At 53.2% G+C, this 24,340-nt stretch overlaps 5 protein-coding genes across 5 annotated transcripts; 2 read left to right on the top strand and 3 right to left on the bottom strand.

Annotated features, from left to right (window-relative positions):
- The first annotated feature begins 1,016 nt into the window (after positions 1-1,016).
- On the top strand, positions 1,017-2,327 carry EV422DRAFT_347010 (uncharacterized protein). Its single transcript, XM_053066513.1, has 4 exons — positions 1,017-1,075; positions 1,150-1,406; positions 1,503-1,931; positions 1,999-2,327. The coding sequence occupies exons 2-4, from the start codon at positions 1,310-1,312 to the stop codon at positions 2,172-2,174; spliced, it is 702 nt and encodes a 233-aa protein (XP_052920621.1). The 5' UTR covers positions 1,017-1,075; positions 1,150-1,309; the 3' UTR covers positions 2,175-2,327.
- A 3,733-nt stretch (positions 2,328-6,060) lies between these two features.
- On the top strand, positions 6,061-8,320 carry EV422DRAFT_346933 (uncharacterized protein). The gene has a single exon (XM_053066512.1). It carries the CDS (start codon positions 6,195-6,197, stop codon positions 8,133-8,135), a length of 1,941 nt encoding a protein of 646 aa, XP_052920620.1. The 5' UTR covers positions 6,061-6,194; the 3' UTR covers positions 8,136-8,320.
- Positions 8,321-8,536: 216 nt separating this feature from the next.
- Positions 8,537-9,982, bottom strand: EV422DRAFT_548552 (transcriptional coactivator/pterin dehydratase). The gene is made up of 2 exons (XM_053071673.1): positions 9,376-9,982; positions 8,537-8,959 (listed from the first exon to the last, which is right to left on the bottom strand). Exons 1-2 carry the CDS (start codon positions 9,775-9,777, stop codon positions 8,822-8,824), a joined length of 540 nt encoding a protein of 179 aa, XP_052920619.1. The 5' UTR covers positions 9,778-9,982; the 3' UTR covers positions 8,537-8,821.
- A 2,942-nt stretch (positions 9,983-12,924) lies between these two features.
- EV422DRAFT_487259 (uncharacterized protein) lies at positions 12,925-13,491 on the bottom strand (the record flags this gene model as incomplete). The annotated part of the gene is made up of 1 exon (XM_053067393.1): positions 12,925-13,491. A coding segment is annotated over one exon (567 nt), but the record flags the coding sequence as incomplete, so codon positions are not given.
- A 316-nt stretch (positions 13,492-13,807) lies between these two features.
- On the bottom strand, positions 13,808-17,126 carry EV422DRAFT_510395 (uncharacterized protein; the record flags this gene model as incomplete). Its single annotated transcript, XM_053068926.1, has 3 exons — positions 13,808-15,832; positions 15,878-16,010; positions 16,057-17,126. 3 exons carry the CDS (start codon positions 17,124-17,126, stop codon positions 13,808-13,810), a joined length of 3,228 nt encoding a protein of 1,075 aa, XP_052920617.1.
- Positions 17,127-24,340: the final 7,214 nt, after the last annotated feature.

Genomic DNA, 24,340 nt, shown 5'->3' with positions numbered 1-24,340 from the left:
CCGCCGCATGAACCGAGGACGAGAGTCATCGAAGTCATCAGACTCATCAGGCCTTCGTCTCCACAGGCTCATGGGCCGCCGCGAAGGACGTGCAATATTCTCCTGCTACATTTCGTGTTAACGACAGCCCAATACCTCGTTACTCCAGCGGAGGACAGTGAGAGGTCGACGAAATCGGCGCGCGGAGACACTATTTGTAACCCAAAGCCTCATTGCGACTTGCCCATGGTAAACGTGGGAGACGACGGGAGACAAGGAAATCATTTCTTCCGCAACGGCGTCCAAGACGTGATGGGGTCGTTAGTTTTCCCAGGGCACTGTTGCTTCTGGTGGCCACGTCGGTAATAGATAGAACGTTGCTTGTTGGATAGGGTGTGATATGTAGCATGGGGTGTGATAATATGTAGCACAGGGTGTGATATGTAGCAGGAATGATTTTGCGTCGTTTCCTCGCGTCCTTTTCCTTGGGTGTGTTTGCCAGATGGAGGTCGTCCCAATCGTCGATCCATGGTTCAAAGGGGCTCTGAGGCAGGGTAACCGAAACGATACGACGGAAACCTGCATATCGTGTGCAACTACCGTCAAATCGGCACTGGGAATTCAGAGATTTCCGCGACCGAATATCCATGATCCTATACGAAATGTCGCAGCCGCAGTTCTCCCCCCCCAGCCACGGCTGGATCAACAAAGGTTGGTCGTAAAGAAAGTCTCCCATGTCTCCATAGTGAAGAACGATCGGCAATGGGGGACGATGTATGCATAGCTGGGAAGCTGAGAAAGCCCGATTGTCGCCCGCATGATAAGCTTGACTTTTAGGAACGACGGATATTGCAGATCCCGTACCTCCGATATTAAAATGCCGAGAATCACTTGCGTCAATATGTATCCGAGGCTGTCCCAATGCTGGATCCGATGCCTGTGAAGAGCGCTCGAGCCGTTTTGCAAGCAGTGTTCACGTACTGCGAGAGATTATTGTGCGGAACCGCATATACTATCGTCCTCGTCCTCAAGTCCAGCAAGCTGAGAGTAGTGCAGTATCCGATGTCCAACGTCGAAAGCTGATGTTCGCTCTGAGGTATCAGCGTCGAAGTTTTTGTTAATGGCTGTCCTCCTATGCAATGCTAAATAAGGGAACCAAGGGAATACCAGCCAAAGAAAAATCTAGATACGACGCGATAGACAACCTCACTTACCTTAAACACTTTTGTTTGCGACATTCCCGACAACATCCCCTCTAACTCCTCTGTCTCTGCCCAGCCGACAAACTCAGATCGATCCTCATATACGTTCTCCGAAAGCCCCCGAAGGAATGTCGACACCTTCTACCACCCCTTCCCCGTACACACTCACATCCTCCGGACTTCCTCAATGTCGATGTGTGAGGTCAAGCACGTTCGCTGATTGTCGTACGTAAGTTCCTCTTCCGTTGGTCGTGGTTCCGTCTTCCACTCCGCAAAGAGTGCTGACCAACCCTACTGGGGGTTTTTTCAAATCACGTTCAGATCCGAACAGCACTGAGTTCGGTGTCCCACTAGCAGACGGAAAATGTAGGTTAGGGCCGCCGTCCACCTACAGTCTGCACGACGGCCAGCCCGAGACGGCCGCCAGGACCCTTGCAATCCAGCTTGCAATAAACGCGCATTATTCGCTGCTCTCGCGCGCTTACCTAATGCATACGCGTGAAAAACCCACGGCCCGACGGGAATCGGGGTTCCAGATCCACCCGCTGACTTGGCCGAGCCGGAGAATAGACGCGCACCCGCACTTTTCTCTCCCTTTCCTGCTTTGCACAAACTCAAACTCACACCCACCACTCAAAAGGAAGGCGAGGAACCCACACAGCTCCGGGCTCTGGAGTCTGGATCTCGCAGGGGAGGTCTGGAACAAGGGTCTCGACCAGCGCTGTTGTGTCGCCACGACGGAAAGACGAGGTGAAAACATCATTTTGCGGGTTCTTTGCGCGCAGTTGGGCTAACCCATAGGGTTTGCTTTTCGCAGCAGAGTCTCGCAATTATTGGAATCGGCCGATGTCTGACGTCCGGCCGCTGTTTACGAATCCTGCTCGTTTTACAACAATTGATTGTTTTCCCGCCGAAAGACACGAAAAACTTCGAATGGGACCGAGAGAAACGAAAGCGTCGTGGCTGTACGCCTCGTGTGTCTCGTTCTTCTGATGAGTCGATCCTCAATCAAAGCGATGTGAGGTCTCCCATCATTGTTGGAAGATGGTTGAACGCATGCGCCGCGGTCTAGACCCTCCTTTTTCACATGGATCGAGGAGTGGAGCGCGAGAATGAGACGGCGGGAGGCGTGATTGCTACTCTGCACTCCAGCGGGCTCGCGGAAAAAAGGACTGTAACGGAGAGGGGCACCATCAACGGTCCTTAGGGCGATGGACGGGCGGTCGTGGAGGACCGCCCATACGACGATCGATTGATTTCCATCTTCCATTGCGAATTTGCGATGACCGGGCGGCCTTGATGAGTGATTTCTTGGGTCATTTGGACCGTGGGAATGCCGGATCGGAATCTCTGAAACTCATCATTCTGGGACCAGCTGGGACGAAACTCGCTGCCTCCAGGGGATTTCCGGCCCGCGGGGCCTCTAACTCAATTTTAAGGAAATTGGACGAGGGAGACAGTATGTGCGATGGCGACCAAAATTATTAGCAATTTTCGGCAACATCTGGACGCCGATACAGGCAGCGATGGTGGAGGAGGCAACCGACCGTTTTGCATCGCTTTCCAGGTGACCGAGCTCAGGATCGCCCTGACTGGGGAGACAATATGGGTTACGCCTCACCTCCTTGACAGTCTGGGCTTTGTTGTGGCCCGCGTGAACAGCACATTGGAATCGACCTCGAGGGGAGGATGGTTGGCATCGTACGACACGGCGCAAAACAGAACACAGACACACAGACCATATGTCCCCGCCGTAGGTTCCACACCGCTCGGACTGCCTGAGATGGTCGGGAACACGCTGCCATGCAGGGGTAGAGAGGGATCATTATTGCATTGTGCGACACCACCGTCTGCCTAACACACCATCTTTCGCCGTGGGCCTGCACGTCCTAGAATGGTTCTGGGAGAGCCCGGATCCTGCTGCGGCGTGTCGTCATCGCCTCGCCGGGCCGATGGCGACGGACTAGGAGCTGGATTTACTGGTGTGCAGGATTGCACAAAGGCCACAAAGAGCTCCCACAAAAGCGGCGGGCCTTCACAACTCAAAGTCTTTCGGGAGACACACAACACGAAAATGGATTTAAGATTACATCATTCCTCCCGAGGCGGGGCGTTGTTGGCAAAAACCGCTTCCCCGAACCCAAGCGTTTGTACTGTATGCCCAAATTGGGAGTGGCTCTGGGATGCATGGCCGACACTGCCTCTCGGAACCGCCGTGGGGGATTGTACATCCATCTCGAGACTCAAATGTTCGGTCTCCCCGATCAGTCTCCCTGAATCATGCGGCAGCGCTAATTGATTCACTCCAGCACACGCAATGTGTGGGTGGGTTTGGCGGAGTGATGCGTGGTGCGCAATGAGATGTGGTGCGCAACGCGGCGGGAGGTCCTTCTGCCTGATTTTTCGATCAGACTGTGGATTCGGCAGGCGAGGGTGAGTGTCCCGATTCGACTGCGACGGTGTGGTGTATCGCGATACCTGTCGGGATTTTTGCCGATACGGCAACGGTTGAGAGATGTTTCGGCAGGGACGACGCACACGAGGTCATGCAAGGTGCGATAGGATTGATGTCTGGTTGTGAGACGATTTGGGATTGCTGCAGGTGTCCGGTCAAATAAGTAGCGGACGACCAGGGTCACGATGCCGTGCAGACCCAGTTGCCATCATCATCGTTTGCTGGTTTGGATCTGTTTCTACTGTGAGCCTGGGGACGGCAAACTGCAATTCTATGGAGTACTTGTGCAGAAACTTCGGACATGGAGCTACAGAATCAGGAAGGCCTGAGGATACTGGCGTGCCATGTCAGAAGACCATCGGACTTATGGAAGTACGGAGCGTACTAGGAATTACAGCATATATTACAGCGGGCGGGTAAAGACACAAATCATTCGACTGAGTGTCGGCGGTTGCCAAACTGGAGAAACCTTTCGGGAGGACTATTATGGAACAGGCCATCGACTCTCACGCTTGCGTGACATGTCGCGGCATTGTCGCCGGTTGCAGACTTACACGTAACGTCTTTGTACCTCAAATACCAGCGATGTCCAACTGCCCGGGAATATCTTGTCAATGACCACGGCGAGAGGGAACGTGTACCAAATTTCTGGACAGTGGAGACGAAAGTCTGGTTTTGCGCAATACACTGGCTTCTCAATGAGCCCCATTGCCGGAAGTCAACGACGACCGTCTCCAAATGCCAGTCTGAACGTCATCAGTCACCCCTGGGGATGGATCAAATCCTCGCTCTTCGGTGCGGGAAGAGAGCTGACTTCCACATCTGAATCCCAGCGGGCCGCGCGCACCAACCGATTCCGGATTCAGGCGGGATGAGATGGTCACGATATGGGTGGTTGAATGGATTGCACCGTCTTTAGACCCCCTTCACGGACGGACGGCCTGGATGTTGCACCGACCTCGGAGCTGGGCAGAAGTTATGTGGAATCCCTGAGGCTCTATCCTGCACCGGTCGGATCTGGACAGTTGGAAAAGTAATTTGACAGCATAACCTCCGACCGCGTGGGCCTGAGAGGACAAGTTCTGCTCTTCTACGGACATCATTCTGTCCTTCGATATCATCCCTGATCGGGACGATAATACTCTTCTTGGACTTCCGTTTGCATGGGGTTGTGCGTCTGTCTGAAACCCACATATGGACAATGTTACCTCACATCCCATATTCATATACGTACCGTAGGCGGCCGTTTGAATTGCGAGACTACGTGCGATATGCCCCCGTCTTCCGCTCACTCTCCGGAAATGTGCTGTGCTCAGCATGTCATCCATACCAGTCCGGCGGGTTGCGTTTCGTCACCTTCTCGTGATGGGCATACCTCGTCATATACTTGGGATCACAGGCGAAACGGACGGACGGCGCCAAGGCTCAATTGGCGGAGGGAGAAGGAGACGTTTCTGCTTTCCATTTATGCAGCTATGCACACATCCGCACCTGAAGTCCCTGGCACAATGCCGGAGGGATTCTCCTACGTAGGGGTATCGCGATGTTGCTGTGCGCAATGAAAGATTTACTGTGCGTCATGCCAGAAACCCCCAGAGCGTCAAGGGAGGTTCCAGCGGGACCTCGTTCGCCCCGGGGGGCATTGACATGAACGTCATGGTCTAGATGAATCGTCCCCATGTCGTCACAGCACTGAGCGAGGACCGACGGTGACTACGTAGCTTTTTTCGACTCGAACATTCGAACATTCGGAGCGAGCGTCATTACCAATGTTCTCTTATACCCCGTGAGCGCGGCAAGGACGACAAATATCAATATAGGCCATATGAGGATTCAGATGCCAACAAATCATCGTTGAAGGACTATCGTTCCCCCGTTACTTTCTGGATCCTGGAGCAGAGCCCCCCACAGCATACGAAGAAAACGTAACAAATGCATGGGGACTTCCGGCGGACTTTTCCGAACGTCACGACGGGGGGGAGGGGGCCACGGGGTGGTGGGGGATGGGTATGTCCGAAACCTGTCCTGGGAGCGCGAGTGGGGGAAATGGGAAACCAAGCAACACATTGCATTCGGACATTCCAGAACGCGCCTGCTTGATTTCAACGGACGGGGGGAACGCGTCAGGGAAAACAGAAGAGCTTGCCCTGATACATAGGGGATATTGGGGGAGAAACCGCAGGAAACGCCCTCGTCACAGGACCAACGACAGCAGTGGATGGGCCCCCAATGGTGCAATGACAAGGGCCACGCTTCGCTTTACCGGCGGTCTCCGTGTGTGCTTAAGATAATAAGGTTCAGAGATGAACGCTGCCAAATGGCAATTCCAACGCCTTCAACCCCCCACGCGAGGCAATGCGTAAGCAAACACCCTTAGGGTTTGTGGGTTATTGCCTCGCTATATAAGCGGATGGCAGACTGGCTGTGCGCCCCATAATCCCCGATGGATCCGCCCATAAACCGCGTTATCTGCACATTTTCGTAATGTTTCACGGCCATTTCGCAGACAACCGTTCAATTGGATTGGCCATGGCGAGAATATTTAAGCAGAGGAGCTGATGCGGCCACCCTGCTCGGCTTTTTGTATCCTCACCTCGACAAAAAACAACCACCTAAGTGCCATTGCACCATCGAAAACTCAACTCGCACGACTCGAACGTTACGAATCTGAGGAAATGGCCTCACTGCTGTTTACAGCCCCTGACCTCATACCATCCTTCGACCCCTTCCTCGGCCGCCTCACTACCCGAACCGTCGATCTTCAAGACGACCTCCTCCTCTGCTCCGAAATCTCCAGCGCGGAGCTCAAGTCACCCCTGATGGCTCACTCGCCTACTCCGAAGCCAGCGCCGTTCATACTCTTATCTCATCGGTGGTTGCCGAGACCCGCGTATGAGAGTTTCTCGTTGCCGAAATCTGATGCGGTGCCGGATATGGGTCATCCGGTTTCCGATACGTTTGTCGATATAGGCACAAGTTTGGAAGCGAACTCTGAAAACCCGTTCAACGTCACCGACTCCTCGCTGCTAAACTCGAATCCCGCATTCGCGGAGTACGTCTTCGAGAGCCTGCAAGCCACAAGCACCTCTTATCGCTGCGGTAGCACCCATTCCATCGACATCGGGTCATCTCCAATGTTCACCGACGAACAGCAAATGCCCTACCTCATGTCTCCCCTCGCGCAATACCTCCCGCTTGCTGCGATTCAGGTCCCTATCACTTCTCCCACGCGTTGCGATCACAAGCAAGCTACACCCGAGATTACATCTCCCATCGTCGACGATTCGGTTGTCCGAAGCCTCGTGTTTGCCGACACCGAGACGTCGATGGCTGACTCGGACTCGGAGTCAATGTCGGAGGTACCACCCCAAGCCCTTCGTTCGTCAACCCCTGTCGAGGAATGCATCCTCTGCGGCAACGAATGCGATTGCGACCCAGAGCCACTCGCGCAGCCCGTCCCTTCCAAGCAAGTCAGACACACACCAACACCGGTCGCGCCCACCGACGACGGTGATACCCAGCCGTTCGTCGCGATGGACGCCCGCGATGCGTCGTGGGATGGTCTTTTCAACGACCAAGCTCTCTCGTCGCCACGTGCTTCGCCAGTGGCTTCCATGGCGTCGTTTCAGAGTGGCAAGACTTTTGGCAAGTCCACGTCGCTTGCGCCGGTTGCGCCGGTTGCGACAGACGCGTCCGGTGACGATGTCGATGACGAAGAAGCCGAGGGGATGATCGCTTGCGAGGTTGCCAGCACTCCCAGTTTCGAGACCGAAGTCAAGACCGTCCCGGCTTCTACCATTAAAGTCGAACCTCCTCTCAAGAGACCCGAAGTACAAGACGACTCGGACGACCAAGATTCCGATTCCGAGGAGTACAATGTGAAAGAGGAACAAGACTCCGATTCCGACGAATGGTTCGCCGGTCCAACATCCCGTCGTCGTCGAAATTCATCTACGCGCACCGCAGCTACGAAGCGCACATCCTCCTCCACCCCACGTACAAAGTCCACCGCAACCACCCCCAAATCTTCTCGCACGTCGAAAGGCACATCAGCCCGTCCGCACGTCTGCCCCAAGTGCCCGCGCTCCTTCGCCCGCCGCTTCAACCTCACAATCCACATGGCGACGCACGATCCAGCCCGCGAAAAGATGCACAAGTGCACGATGGCTGGCTGCGACTCGGCGTTTTGGCGGTTGCCTGATCTCAAGCGGCATTTGAGGTTGGTGCCGCATGCGGGGATGAAGAGGAAAGCGGTGGACGAGAGCGAGAGTGAGGTGAAGGACACGTCGGAGGTCGCCACGAAACGTCCTTCACGCAGGCGATGGGAGGCGGATACCCAAAAGCAGGCGGATACCCCTCCCGCGCCAAAGGCTCACCCGGTTCGCAAGTCGGCGCAACACTTTTTGAACCCGCTCAAGCGTCTCAAGACAGCGCAGCAACCTACTCCGCCGTTGACGCCGTCGACGAGGGCGCACAAGGTTGCTATGCCTGAGGGATGACTTGCGGGCGATGCGAACACGACCTATCACAATGCCTTCTCGTATCGCCTTTCATTCCTTCAAGCGCTTGTCTCATGAAGATCTTCACTCGTTTCTCTGCTTCTCATCAAAAATCAACAACACTATCACGAAGCACACGCACATTCCGTCCCGTTTCCGTAGCATCGCCCCTCGTCTTTCACGCCTATTTACATTTGGCTTGTCTTGTTTGTTCTTTCGCCCCAAATGGTCGGGCAACGGGGATTGAAAATCCTTTTGGGAGGCATAGTGAACCACTACACGTACCTTATCGTAGGGCTCTGAAGTCATTTGAGAATGTACATTACGCGTTTGTTTTGTATACGTACATAGATTGTACGTAGAGAATATACTAGAAGCGCCGGGTGCTATTCATGCGATTTCCCTTCTTGTCTGCATCTGAGGTTGAATTGATGGTGGTTGCGGTCGCGACATTCCTCCAGAACGCATAATGAAGGCAATGATCAGGGGTTTTTTCCCCTGGCAGCTTTTTTTTGATCCTACAATGCTGTCTTATGTACCGCGGGGATCTGTGTATGTACACGCTACTATACATGTATGCTACGTATGTGTTTGATGTGATAGCATTCTCCCGCTGCTGGCAGCTCCTTCGCACATGTCTCCATGTGCATCCCTTTCTCCGTGCCGATCGCCGACCCCACCACCATCTATACAACCCCACTAACTTTATCCTTCGCGGATAACTGAGCCTCGATAAACCGCGCGAGTTCCACATCCCGCACACTCAACCCGCTGCATTCGTGTGTCGAGAGCGTGATGTCCACCTTGTCGTATACGTTGAACCACTAGAAGAAGGGATGGATCATGGGTTAGCGAGACGAGACGCGTCGCAAAGCAAAAAGGAAACATGAGCGAAGCGAAGGTTGCTCGGTTGGTTGAGCGAAGCGAAGCACCGATCGAATGTTGGATGGTTAAACGATACCCTGCGCGCTCCGCTCGCCACAAGAGATGTTGAGCAGGAGGGCTATGCTCGCTTCACTGGCAAAAGCTCTGCAACGCTCGCCGGTGCTCGTTCAGAAATACGGGGAGACTTCCGCCTTTGGCGCAATGCGGCTCGCTCCGCCCGGGCTCGATGTCGCTCGCGAAGGCGTTGCGACGGTGGCGCGCGGGTATCGCCGGCTCTCCTCGAAAACCAAACACTTGCACTCCCACAACGACCCAAACCCTCGCTTCGCTCGGTCGCTTCGCTCGGTAAACCCACCTCCGGATGATGGTCCATCTTCTCAGCCTGCATGGCAACCCTGGTCATAAACCCAAACGCCTCACTAAAATCCTCAAACCGAAAGCTTTTCTGAATGACATCGCGTTTCCCATCGTTGCTAAAAGTCCAACCCTCAAGGTTCTGCAGGGCCTGGGTTCGTTCCTTCTCAGTCAGCGGCGTCACGGGTAGTTGCAAAGTTGCAGTGTGGGTTGTCTTTGTGGAGGACGACGAGTGGGCGGTTCGCATAGACATGATTGTGGGGGTCGCGGGGGTGACGATCGGGAGGCGAATGGAACGCTTGAGGGAAGTGCAAGAGTAGAGGTTCGGTGCTGTTGGGGAAAAGCGAGTGGAGAGTGCGCGAGCGGTGATGGCGGCGGTGGTGGCGGGGCGGGCGAAGAGCATGGGTGTGACGAGAAGGACCTGAGTCGCGCGAGCTAGGAGGGAAGGGAGAAGACGGTGGTGCTGGCTGGCTGGGGGGGGTGGGCTGTGGGATTTTCAAGGCCGATTGGGGGCTAGCTGAGTTGAGGATTGCAAAGTGGGGAATGACGAAAGCCACGAGACCCCCCTGTTGCCTGTCTCATCCACCCGGTCAGCGGCAAACACAAGCGGAGAGTCGGAGACGCGTCCCATTGTCCCACCATCCAGCAACGGGAGTGGCAAAGGCAGGTTCCATGAGCAACAGACGCCAGGAGAGGAGAAGGGAGGTGACAAAAACAGGTCCCATCAACATCATCGCAAGGAGAGGAAAGGGGGGAGGCTGTCCCATGTGCAACACCGCAAGGAGAGGAAAAGGGGGAACGGCTAAAGCAGGTTCCATGTGCACAATGGCAAGGAGGGCGCCGCCGAAAGCTTATGTACTGTATGAATATCGGCAAGAAGAATGGAAAGAACGTGTGCTCGATAAAGGGCCGGCGATGGTAGCAGAACTTCCAAAGGCTACTGTGGTCGCTCGATCGGCCGGCCACCTTTGATCTTCCACAGATCCGCTACGTACCGCCATCCACCTCATATTGCGCCCGGCCCGTCCCCATCATCGAGCATGCGAGTTATCACGTCTCCAGTTATACGTCTCCAGTTCGGGCAGAGGGATTGACGAGGATTTGAGAAGGCATTCATCCCCTCAGAGATTGTTCCAATTCACCGCATGGCCCACCGACTTGCGTAGATTCAGGACGTTTGAGAGTCGTGGCTTTGATATCGACTGATCGAGTTACGGACTGCGACTGATTTTACGCGTCAGTTCGCGTCAAAGCTGCCCATATGGCCCTGACCCTTCGGCTTCGCAAGCAGGGCTCATTACCCAGTGTGGTATAGCTCGGAAGTAGCCGGCTGGGGTCAGAACCGTATACTGATTGTATTGCTGTGTGCGTTCTATGTCCTCCAATGTCTCGCACAGTCTTTGTCTTCGCGCGAGGTCTTTCCTTTCGGCGTCGCTCAGGGCGTCGCAGACTCTCAGGGCGTGACCGAGTGTGTCGCGAAGGGTGCGGTACCAGAGAAGCGGGGACTGCTTCAGACCGTATAAAGCCTTGCGAAGAAGGTATACCCAGTCTCCGCGCGGGTGGCGCGGATCTTCGTAGCCTTGAAATTGTTCGACATAGACAGGACCGTCGATGTCTCTGAGTAAGAACGCGTTGGGTACATCAAGTTGATGAATCTCCATACCGAGAGAGACAACGATGCCAAGGCATAGGCATAGAACTCACATGGGCAGGGTAGGGCCATAGGTGTTGGTGTAATCGATGCCATGTTGTTGGCAAAAACCTTGAACGACGCCGCGGCCCTTGAATTTCTTGAAAGTACCGTCCGGGTTGAAGATTTGACGAAGTACCCACGTACTACCGAGTACGCGCTCATCGCGCGGATGGGGTACAAGTTTTCAAGTTCTGTTATTGACGAGAGCTTGGAATTCCTTATCAGCGGCGAGTTTGAAGTCAGCGGGGTGAGGGGAGGCCATCGCTTGGCGCCAGGTCATAGTGACTGATGTAGGGGTGTCCTCGGTACGTGCGTTGAAGGTGCATGAGTATTCCTCAATCGTTTGGGCTGATAAAGCGGCTGGGCAGGTCTTCCAAAGGCCCAACGCTTCAGTCTCAATGAGGTCAGAGCGTGGTTGCCAGGTAGGGGTAGTAAAACCAACCCACTTAACGCGGTATTCCTTCTGAGCGTTCTTCCTTTACTGCAACGTGCACTGAGGATGTGTTTGATGGCGGAGGACTCAGAAGAAGTGGGAACGTCTTCTAGAATGTTGAGAAGAGCAGGATCCTGATGAAGGTGTTCAGGGAGGCCAGTAGATTCGTTGAAACGAATGTCACGGGAGACCGCAAAGATGTCGCGTACTGGATCCCATACATGAGAACCTTTGGTATCTTGTTGGTGTGCGTACCCGATGAGATATGTCCTTGTGGAGCGGTTGGCCATCTTGTCCTGGCCCTTGGGCGGAATGACCGTATATGAAAGACATCCGAGCTTGCGCAGATGCGCGACACTGGGGCAGCGACTGATAAGGTATTCAAAGTGCGATTTAGCGTCCGGTGATGCATCTGAATGCGGGTAGAGGTTGTGTAGGTAGGAAACAGCCTCTAGGATGTACGGCCAGATCTTCAAGGTAGATGCGTATCCGCGAAGGTAGCATGTACACGGTCCACCAGCATCCGGTTGAGGCTCTCAGCTTTTCTTTTTTGTTGGCTAGAATAGACAACGGAAGATTCATGAGTGATCCCGTTGTCGTGTAGATACGATGTAAGCTCACCTGTGTATCCTCCTCCTCTGTCGGTTTGTAAGATCTTGAGGCAGGGGCCAGTTTGATTCTTGAGCCACTTGTGCCACCATAAACTTCTCTCTGATAGAGGATGACTCCTTGTCCATAATTGAGTAAGTGCGGGCAAAACGCAAGACTGTCTGTGTATCATCTTGCCGGGCTTGTGTTGTAATGTGGGTTGTCCGGTCTAGTTGGAGAACGACGCGACATGTCTGCGAGACATGTCTCACCAGAGGGTCCGCGTCCTCCTCTCTCTCGCCAGGGGTGGTGTTGATGTATGTATTTCGAGAGAAGAAAGGGCCACCGATGACCCAAACGCACCGCGTGGTGGCCCGACCGTCGGATGGGCGATCCGCTAGGAAACTGCGAGCGCGCAAGGATATCGAACGTCGCCGGTGTCGCTGATGTCGCTAGTACTGCCGCCCCGGGCGTCGAAAGGTGGTGAGCGCACCCGGTAAACTGCGAGCGCGCAAGGGTGACGCCCACATCGTCGAAGGGGGTCGAGCAGCGAGAGGCGAGCACACCAGAGAGGCGAGCACACCAGCAAAGCTGTGAGCCCACGAGAGGGGATCGCATCAAGGTAGCAACGGCAATAGGTCACCAGGGAGCGCGAGCACACGGCAATAGGTCACAAGGTCACGTAAAATCATGATATATTGATCAAATGACACGACAAAGATTGGTAACGCACCACCCAATAATAGTTCCCAACGCAGCTAAAGACGCAACGCTCCCAAATCTCGAGCGGCTGACGCAAGTTGGTCCAGAAGCAGATGCATACAGAAGACCGAATGCGACCGTACATAATCGTCAAAAGCATCGGAGCGCCATCTACCAATCATCTTAATAGTATCCAGGGCAACTCCCTCGTATAGCAACCTTGTAACACCCCCGGCGCGGAATGAAGAAGTCCCGACGTCGAAGTTGGTAGCGGCGAGCCATAGAGCACGAAGCCATTCCGGTGTTGCTTCCTCCATCGAAGTCAGGAGCCAGAGCGGAGTTTGCTGATCATGCGCCTGAGCGTCGTGCCAATCGAGAATGCATTGGAGGGCGGAAATGGGATCGAGGTCATCCGGGCGCGGATGTAGGTTGATGTATTGGTTGTGGGCAGTGTTGACCTTCGGATGGCGCACATAAATAGAGTAGCTGAGGCCAAAGCGGGTGTCGCGAGGGATAACGTCACCGATGCAAATGGGATCCCAGGGGCGGTTGGTTATGGCTTTCACGGTAGGCCCGACCATCTCACGGCGGCGCGCAAGACCCCAGAAACCGACGAGGGATACAGCCCACAAAACCGCATGGTCATGGTTGGTAGTGAGTTTGAGGCGGGAACGAAGGTGACGAAGGTGTTCGACAGTCATCTCTGCGGACTGTTTCTTGATACGTAAGGGGGCGAGTGAGCGTATCGGAGGCGTTGTTGTACGATCTTGTTCTTGTATAAGAAAACAAAGTTCCATCCGTTGAGATTGTGAAAATCTCGTAGGGCGGACCAGTTGCGAACGAGGGTGTCGGCGAGGATCTTCCCATCCAAGATTCTGCGGACTTTGTGTTGGAAATACAGTTCAAAGTTGTCGGTGGTGACGGGAAACACCGATCCGTCCAGGTTACGCCAGTTATGGCGCAGAGCGGCCCGTTCATATGCGCGGACGGAGGACGCATACGAAGGCCGGGGGGGTATCATTGGGAGCACCCCCCTTGGCTAGAGGTGTGCGAACACCGGAGGCCGAAGCCGTCGGGGCGGGGGTGGAGATAGCGTGGGATTTGAGGAACGAGATACGTCTTGGTAGGATGGAGAAGCTTGAAGTTGGTGAGCCCGCCGCGGGTAAGTAGGTCACATCCGAATACGTGTTTCCGAGGGACGTAGTGTAGACGCATGTCAAACTGAAAGACGCTGATCGCCGAGTGAATGGAGCGAATGGCATCGTTGGAGGCGGGGTCGGTGCTGCGACTGTTCCCATACGCGTAGACGTTGCCCTCGTTGTCGGTTGCCCATAAGAGTTTGCTGCGCGTGAACTGCGGTCCAAAGGTCCAAACACCAATGTCGATAGCGATCAGTTCGAAGGCCGAAGATGGGTGCTGCTCGTAGCATTGGATACACCAAGTGCCCCATGTGAACGTCGTGTCGGTGACAAGGCCAAAGCCCCTGCGGCCACTATCACCGGCGGCCCCGAGAATAGTGGAGGTATACCAGTTGCTGTCGATCAACAATCTACTCCCACCCCATTCATGCAAGGTGTCGTGGAACCATGTCAACGCTTGAAGGGAGCGAGGTGTCCAAGGCATGGCGCGGCGGCGAGTCTTTGTGACGGCGAGGTGAGCCCAAAGGTCAGAAAGGTATAGCCGACAATATGGTAGGAGTTGACCGACCATGGTCAGAAGGCTGGTCAGCTCTTCTAAGGGTTTGAGGCTAAGGGCGGCGGTCGCACGGGCATCGTTGATCAGCTTGAGGACCTTGGTTTTCTTCAGTGGCGGAAGGGAAATGCTGAAGGCGTCAAGATCGAATAAGAACCCAAGGTGGGCTAATGTCGACCCCACTGCCGTCTTCGAGGGCTTCACCGGAATGCCCAATGCCTTGCAGACTGAGATGACCGTGCGTAACGTCTGCGAGCCGAGTTCCGCTAATGTAACCCCGAAGTGATCGTCAACATAATGGAGGGGCTTGGGTACGCCGGCGCGCTGGAGGATCCAGGCTACTAGGTTGCCTTGTAAACAACAAACGTGTCCCGATGAACGGCACCCGAATTGCATGGCGTGATCGAGCCACCAGCGTGCGTCATGAAGGATCAACTGTAGGGCTTGATTGGCGGGTCGCACGGGGTTGATGCGGTAGGCATCCGACCAATCGACCTTCCAGAGTACCAAAGGCTTGTTGGGATACTGTGCGCGCGCGGTAAGTATATCTTGGATAAGGATGTCGACCTTGTCTAAATGGCATTCGCCGAAAGCCCTCGGGGCGATCGCATCATTGAGGCTGGATCCGTGGGGAAAGGAAGCGTCGTTGACTATTCTCCACTTCAGGACCGTGCCGTCGTGGGCGGTTTCCTTGGGTACGCATGCCACTGGTACAGAGTGCTTGTACGGTAGGGCCATTAAAAGCTCAGGGGGTAAAGGGCGACGGCGATCGGCCACGTGTTCCTTCGTCATGTCGTCAGCAAAGGGCCGATGCTGAGTGTCGGCGGAAGGGTGATTGTGTTGGAGCGGTACCGTGCAAGGGCCCGTATACTGCAAGGGGTATCCAGATTGGATCCCCCGAATGAGTTGATGAACAAGGACTTGGTTGGGAAATTCGGTGGTCAAGAGGCGTAAAACCGTGGGATTGATGGGGCACGGGGTCAGGTAACAATCGTGTTGCAGGAGAGCATCAGCGGCTTCAAACTCGACGTCGGTCATAAGAGGCTCGGGGTATGTGAGGCGATGGAGGATAAGATCGCGTGTTGGTATCAAAGGTGTAGGAGCAAAAAGGGGTCGTTGTTCACGCGGGCCGAGATGGATACCCCGAGCAATATTGTACCGGAACGCAGCGCCGTAGTCCACTGCGCCCGGCGTCGTTTCTTGGAAATGAAAATCAGGGCTGGGTTGGGGTTGGGTTGGCGGCAACGTTGGCTGAACGGATGGCTGTTCCTCGACCCTTGCCGCCTCGCTGATTCTTGACTCTAGGTTCGGGTCGCCCGTGGAGCTGGAAACAGAAATCCATTCCGTGTCCTGAACGGTGGCAGTGTTCACAGACGTGCCGGTACTTGCACTCACGATGCCGGCATTCGCCGCGTTGGTACGCACGGCAGAGTTCTCCAGATACACGTTCCCGTCCTCGTCCCGCGACATGACCAGCAGTCCCGCCCAAGCCCACAGCCATCGGGGTAAGCCCGTGCGATTGCCAAAGCTCGGGTCGGGGGGTGTCAAGGGGGATCGCTGGGAAGTTGGCCCACAAACGTCGACGAGCCTTATCGTAGGTGGAGATGATGGGCCAGTTCCGGGTCCCGGCGCGGTTGCTCTTGGAACGAATATCCCGGCGGTAGGCGTTGAGCTGGGGAACGAGCGAAGGGTAGAAGGAGACAAGCGCTTGGGTGTAATAATCGAAAGCTTCATCCCATTGGCCGAAGCTATAGCAGGGTTTGCCCGGTGTGTCTTCCAGTGCGTGGAGCGCTCCCGTCTCGGACTGTTCGAAAACGATTTCCTGGCGTCGCTCCTCGAGTTGGATGTCCGGGGGGAACTTGTCAAGGTCGACAAAGGCGAGGCGCATGACGAGGTCAAGTTCCTTCTTAGCAAGATGTGGGCCGCCGCGGGACTCATACTCATTCTTGACCTTGGTAGGAGCGGAGAGGTTGGCGTGGCGTCGTTGGAGGGCAAGGTCGGTGTCGGGATCGTCGGAATGCATGACCTCGTGGTCATTTCCGCACCCGACATGCCTGACGCCGTACATCCCCGCGAAGAAGGCTTCTCTTTCTGTGGACGGTAGAACGGTACCACGCTCAGCTGCAGGAGCAGCATCTTCAGCCTCTCGTACTTCTCGGCGTACTCGATCATTGTCCGTACGTCCGAAAGGGCTCTCCGCCCGGGCGCGAACCGAACGACGAGGGGTTTCCCTCGCTGGAGATACCGACCGGGCACGACGTCGAGTAGTTGCCACCTCGGCACGAATTCGGTTTCCGGCGTGAGGTTGCTCGGGAACAAAGTTGTCAATAGCAGCTGCGATCGTGGCACGGCTAGCACGGGCGCCGCGGTGTGGACCTGGGATGGGCCGTGGGACTGGCAAAGATTGGGAAGAGGAGCTTGCAGCGGGGAACCCAGCAGCGGGGGTGACCTCGTCGTCGCTTGACTCCTGGGAATCGCGGGGCGGAGGACTTCCAGGCTGGGAACCTCCCGGCTGAGCCTCGGTAGGCTCAGTCTGGTGGGCAGAGCCGCGCGGCAGACCGGCCATGGTACCCGAGTTCTCAGCGATGACCGTAGAGGCGGTCCGTCTCGCCCGGGGAGGAGTTGTAGGATCTTCATCGCTCATGAGGAGTGAACCCAGGCCCGTGGGAACTAGCGACTCAATGTATCAGTCTTCACCACGGAGACGCACTGTAGCCAACGGAGAGGGCAGGCAGAAGGAGACTAGTAACGGACGCTGCGGAAAGAGCGAATAGAGCGCTGAGAAGAGGGTTACTGTCTGCCGGGTGGACGAGAAAACCCCAATGCGTAGCTTCAAAACGTTGCTGTGCGCTCTGAAAAAAGGATAACGGGAGAAAGGATGGAAAGGATGGAAGCCCGTCTTTAAGCAGTCTGCAGTTGCTGACTAAGCGCACAGCCACACTGCGGCCGATCACGTCCTAGACCCGCTCCTGGACCTCCCGCAAGCTCCCGGTCAATCCGATGTGCGAGACATGTCCCAGAGCGTGTTCTCCAGTGGACTCTGGCTTTAACAGTGCTCGTCGCGCGTTCCTATTCACAACAAAAAACTCTTTTACTGCATATCGAATAGCAGCGCCGGCGAACACCCAGTCTGTCTACAATGTAATGTGCAGTGTCCGGTCTTATTGGAGAACGACGCGTCAGCGGAACATGTATCGCTGTTTAAGTGAAACATGTTCCCGAGGTCAGTGAAAGACCTTTCGCTGTCTAAGGAAAGGTCTTTCCAGACAGTGTTCTCCAGTGGACTCCGACCTCATGGGTACTTTAACAGTGCTCGTCGCGCGTTCCTATGCACAACAAGTGGTTCTTCTACCACATATCGCATAGCAGAGCTGGCGAACACCCAGTCTGTCTACAATACCTTACAGCAAAGTAGTTATCCTATACAAACATCAGTTATACAACCCGTGTGGAAGGTAGTTCACATCACATGGTAGCACCACTCGTTTTGAGCAAAACGAGCTTCCTAGTAGATAAACACGTTGGCAACTTCAGCATCTCGAAATTGCGGACGTAGCAATCGTCACAGAACGTAGATACGATCATTCTAGACGATTCAAATAGCTTTCAGGACGTCCAGGACAACGTCCACTGCAGCACCTGAAGCCCCTAGTGCGCTATAGTGGAAAAGCGCCGACCTCTAGGTTATTTACCTAGTGGAACGACCGATACGTCGCAACCACCTCACTTTTCGCACCTGGATGGTTAAACAAACCCCTGTAACTCACAGTTTGCCATCCATACCTTACTCTTTTGGTATATCAACATCTTGAGAGTATTCGTTCAACGGTCGACACGTAGTTGACATAAACGCGTGTTTACTAGTAGCCAATTAGTAACCCGTCCACGGATCGGAAATCTACCCCAGTAAATCGATCCCCTTCAAACTCGGAAACCTCGTAGAGTACCCTGAGCTTGAAGACTTGTGAAAGTTTCAAAGAGATTCGACCTACGGATACGGAGATATTGATAAACGTGCTAAATCGTTGCCACTATAACCTTGTGTAGCAAAACTATCACAGTTTTCACCGAAACAAGCCCTGATCAGGTTCTTCCCAATCTAGAGAATTACCTTGAATTTACCTGAACGTTTTGGGATTTTTGGATCACTGCAAAACGAGTTATCCATCATCGCCTTCGTCATTAATTCGATACTTAAGCGAAAACGGGCGGATAGGAAAAGTCTTTCAGTTTTGGGACAGAGCTAAGCCGTTAGGGTTCTTCTTGATCCTCTCAAAGGCCTCTTTAAACTGATAGCTGCAGATTCTTTCTAGGATCAACGCAGCCAAAACCCTCAGACATCGGACACGGTGGATTTTGGGGATTTTTCGCTCAAAAAGCGGGAAAATCTATGCCCGAATTTTGGCTATTGCATACGGCATATACCTGATTCGAGAACTTAGTTGTTTGTGGGTATTTGCTCGAGGTACTGAGCTATACAACATCAACGGAGTACTTCTGTCCGCATTCTGGACGTATTCGTCATTGTTTGAGGTTATTCGACCTGAAAACGAGATTACACTGACCAGAAGGTCGTCATGAGTACGTCAATGGGTAGTACAGTTACCAGGAGTGAGGACACTACTCCTGGGGGTACAGCTGTTATTACTGAGATCGTTGAGGAGCTGGAAACGTCGGTTGATGAACTTCGTGTTGAAGTTCGCCTTCCTCTTCCTCCTCGAACGACGGGACCTGTTCCGATGGAGGGCATCCAGATCGGTGGACCACCTCCACCTCCTCCTGTTCACCCGCCCGCTACGGCTTTGTTGACTATCTCCGTCGAGGAGCTCAATGCCCGAAAGAAGGCTGCTGCGGCTTCCGCTCGAGCAGAAGTTCGCGATCAACATGCCGAGGAACATCAGGCTCGACAGGATCGATTGCGAGCTACGTTGGAGCGTGACTCTGCAATGCGCCATCATGTGCTGCAGGATGGGTCGGTGGATCCGTTTCATATCGAGCAGCGTAGACACCATGTTACATGGATCTCGCAGCATCCATTTAATGGCAAACGGCGCGAGGCCACTCTTGTTGACACGTTTTTGCAGAACCATATGGACTTCATGTTTACTTTTGGTCTTCCGATTGACGACTTTAAGTACATGCAGAAGGTATCTAGCTCGCTTGAAGGCGAAGCACGTCCCTGGTTTGATACCGCATGCAGGCTTGACATGCGGAAAGAGGATTTTGAAACGGCTTTCAAGTTAGCCTTCTATCCTACGAACGCGAAAACAAACGCGCTCAATGCTCTGCACCGTATGACGTTTCATAAGTCGATGATTCATACGTAACAGAATTCAAACGTATCGTTGCCAAGGCACAGCGCAACCTGGAGGTTATTACCCCCGACGATTTGAATAACCTGTTTCTTCGTGGTCTTACTCGCGAGAAGACCAATACCGTCGGCTATGGGATCGCCCAGTCGTTGTTGCATACAATGGTCAATTATAGGGTGCAACACCCTCTGCTCGCATTTCCATTGATCCGTTTGATGGATCGTGCGCTGAGTTCGTTTGCTGTACGTAGTCTCGCCGATAAGGGAACCGACGCGAATGATAAAGCGGTTGCTTCTGGTAATAGTGCGCCTAAACGTGCTAATGTCTCTTCTGCCGCGGGAACTGCGGGCCAGAAGGGGGGGAAAGCTAAGAAGTGGAAGCTGCTAAACCTTACGCACGCCCGGACGTCTCGAACATGAAATGTTTCGATTGTGGTGAGATGGGTCATCGTGCGCGAGATTGTCCTAAAAAGAAGGATAAGAAGTCCAACGAGGTTAAGGATAAGCCGCGTTGGGACGCTGGTCAGAAAAAGGGTTTTCAGTAGAGACGTTTAATAAAGACACCGCTTGTTCGTCTCATTGTGCAATGGTGTCCATTGAAGAGGAACTTGAGGCTATACGCCCTGAGTCCGCTGATGGTATACTAGTTGATTGTAGCAATACGTCTGCTGCGGGGGCTCGCCTGTGCCGGCCAGACGACACTGAAACCGTTTTGAAGACTAGGCCTGAAGCACTGCAACTGCAACCTGATGCGTTGATCGCACGCTGTGCATTTGTAGTTCATGGCAAGTTGAATGGCAAGTTTTCGCATTCTGATCGATACAGGATGCACAACACTGATGGTACGTCAGGGATGGGTGTGGAAACATGGTTTCCAAACCTATACCCCTAAAATGCCCATTGATGTCGCCTGGGGCGACGACTGCCATACATTCAACGCCAACAAGTTATCTTGTGGCAATCTACAGTTATGGGGAGATGGACGACACTATTCCAGAGAACAGCTTCCATTTGTGGTTGCTCCTCTGCGGGTAGATGTTATTCTCTGATTGCCATGGATCTATATGCTTAACGATGTTCGTTTCGAGCACATAGAAGACGAGATTCCTGTTCTACGATTCCGTGCGGATGAAGTTGAACATACCCTGGTTGCCAGACCAGTGACTAGGAAGTGGGAATCCCAATCGTCCTGTAATGCGGTCGATCTGCGGTCCTTTGACATCAGAAAGAAGTCTATACGATTCAAGGTGACGATGCCTGAACAAGAAGACTCGAGTGCAGGGGTTGTCACTTATCAGAAGTTCACTCGCTTATCTCGAAAGAAGGTGTATGGGAAATGTTACATTGCGTACGCTATGGACATAGAAGCTGCAGTGAATGCGTTGTAGTAGTGCACTTCGAACTGCGCATGAAATTGATAATGTTTCGACGCCGATCATACGTCTAGAATCTTTGACGAGCAAATGAAATCACCTTTATACCACAACGTCAAAATACCGTCAAAACTTCCGAAAATAAATCGACACACTCGCATTCCCGACACTCCGACGATTACCAAATACAACTACCTTTACCGAAACCTTGCTTCACAACGACGTTTTGTCCTCGGATACGACTGACATGTGAAAAATGTAGGCGTAGGAGAGGATCTCACACATGAAAGCGCCCCGACCCGACTCTCAACCAACCAGAAGCTCCCACGATGCCCGAAACGCTGAAGAAATCAACTATGAAACAAGAAAACCAATGTCCGGTGGCGGTATACGCCGAACGTTGCAGAAAAACCCCGAGAGAATGCGATAAGACTGTATCAGCGCCAAAATTGGGAATGGAAAAAGGAAAAACAACGTAGACCGCCGCAGGAAAAGAGAACAAGACCCCGACGTAGCTAAATCCTGTAGAGATGATTAGTGGAGAGTTTGGACTTTGACAAAATCCCGTAGGCTAGAAAAATCCATATAAAAATCCGACTGTTTTCCCCAGACCTTTGTATGATACGCAGAACACAGATCCCGATCAACAACAGAGCTTTCTACTTCTCTATTCCCGACAACTTCTTTCAGTTTCAGATAGACTTTCAAGGCGCGTTCATAGACACCGAGAGCATACACAAGACGACCCCGAGTGTCGCGACTTGTACTTTGCTGACGTCGCCGAGGACTTGATAGTTCAGGAATCTTGTAAGAAGAGCTGAGAGTGAGATTGGATAACCCCGTTGTATTGTTTTGTAGTCAAACCCGCAGATATTCCCGATTTCGTATTTTGTACCTGTACCCGTAATTCCCGACCCCGTAAAAGAAGAAGGACTCCTTTCATAGCACCTGGATATTAAGGTGGCAAAACGACGCTCGTGCCTGAGATCTCTTCTTGTGCTATTGAGAGACCGGCAGCTTATTTTTCCCGACACCCGATCGTACCCCTCGATTCGACAGACCCTTGCTTCTGCCGGCCACCACCACATTTACTGGCGATCCTACCAGGAGTCCTTTTCTTCGACGAAAAGAGATTCTATCGCTCAGACTTCCCTTTGACCAGTTTATCCGTATAGACTTCGTACCGACCGTACGACAAAAACCAACGAAAAACGATACGCTAGTTATTTGACTCGCTATCTACCAAAAACAGCCGCTTTTTGACAGCTCGACAGCGTGTCTCTGCCCGACTTTTCGACAGCCCGATCCGTGTTTCGTTACGCAAATCGCGCGTTTTTTGCATGTGTTTTCTGCTGCACCGCTCTTTGACGTCAGCACTTTTATCCTCTGATCCTTGGTCTACTTCCCGACAGTCTACTCTAGACACCTGCCCGTTTTTCGAACGACAACTACGAGTTCTTCAATAAAATGGCTGAACATCGACGTGGAGAAGAGCAACCCCATGACGACCAACAACAAGACGACGATGATAGAACCGCCGATGATCAGTGAGACCTCCGCCTAATCCAGCTAATCCCCCGACTCCGCCAAACCCTCCCAATCCTCCTAACCCGCCCAACCCACCCCCAAATATCAACCCGATGTTTGGCATAACTGCCAATCAGTTTGCAGCACTGCTCAGAGTTGCGTCGACCCGGACTTTACCTGCTGTAGGACAACCCGACGCCATAGAATTCGACGGACGAGATGCGCAAGAGAAAATCGAAAGGTTCACGACTCAGCTTGACAACGCTGGTTATGATCCCTATGGGGAATTCCCGACATTGTTGTAGTCCCTCCGAATCGTATCCCCCCGTGTCCGTACAATCCACGAGACGATGTTATTGTCAATCTGGAAGAACGACTAGCAGTTGAAGACATACATAAACGATGTATGTTGGCCTTTTTTCAACATTCAAGACCGAATATCCGAAGCATTCTCCAGACTATGCCGAGCTACCAAGCACTCTATATAACCGAAAACACCTGATGGAGACACAAGCCAACGTGGATGACTTTTACTGAAGGAGTACAGTCACAATTCGACTCGCTTCAGACACGCTACACGTTCAGCGAACTCGAACAGTGGGCCATCGACCAGCAGAGAAAGCAATGTCAAACAGAGTACAGCCAATGCGGCCGAGTTCATCAACGCACTAAACTTCTGAGTCCGAAAAATTGATGGATGCACCAAAAAAGAACGAATCAATTTACCTTTGACCCCGTGGAAAGACAAACCCGGCTTTGACAAACGAATCATTCAACGAGCTAGACGACTAGCAGCCGAACGTGGACTTCATTTGCGACCGACCCAGTTACCTCCTTATAGCTGAATTCTCGAAGCCCTTAATGAAGCCATCAACGAAGATGCCGCGCTTGCTCAGCTTACGAATGTCATCAAGCAACCCGAACCTGACGTGCGAGCTATGACCGTTCAGAAACCAATTCTTACGATCCCCGGTATCACCAACCCGTCTGTTAGCGACCAGCTGAACTTTGTACAAGGACAAGTATTGCAGACCGAGAGCAAACTTGACCGTGGAGTTTGATAAATGACCGAACGAATGGCACAGTTGCAGACTAGCCAGAACCAAATCCTGCAGAGCTTAACTCCTGCTACCTGACTTCCGCCTGCGAGCGATACGCAAGGCAGTAGCTCGACGAACACCGGCAATGCGAATGTTTGACCTTTGCGATGCGTTTATTGCGATCAAGAAGGACATCAGCGCAGATATTGTCGAGACTTTTCCGAGGTTCAGAACCGAGGAGAACTAGTTATCAACGGCCAAGGACGAATCACGTACCCTGAAAACACTATGATTGGAGTACCTGGACAAGAAATTCCATTGAATTTTGGACGTGGAGGAATCAAGAAAGTTTTCGAAGACGCCAAAGCAGCCGTGCGTCGCAACCGCAATACTTCCGCCAATCAGACATCCTACAGTCATTCGATCAACTCGTTTATGTTGCCAAATGATGACAAGAAAAAGACCCGTGAAGAATCCGAACGCTCATCGGAAATCAGAGATTATCTCGAAGAACACGCCAAAGATTTGACCTATACGATTCAGAACATTACAAACTGGGACAATCCCATTCGTTTCGATACGACTATTGCCCAAGCTTGCGATCCGA

The sequence above is a fragment of the Fimicolochytrium jonesii genome, assembly GCF_025526975.1.
Source record: "Fimicolochytrium jonesii strain JEL569 chromosome Unknown EV422scaffold_48, whole genome shotgun sequence".
In the NCBI taxonomy this organism is placed as follows: Eukaryota; Fungi; Chytridiomycota; class Chytridiomycetes; order Spizellomycetales; family Powellomycetaceae; genus Fimicolochytrium; species Fimicolochytrium jonesii.
The sequence above is the reverse complement of the archived record's forward strand: the minus strand, read 5'-3'. Positions and strand labels throughout refer to the sequence as shown.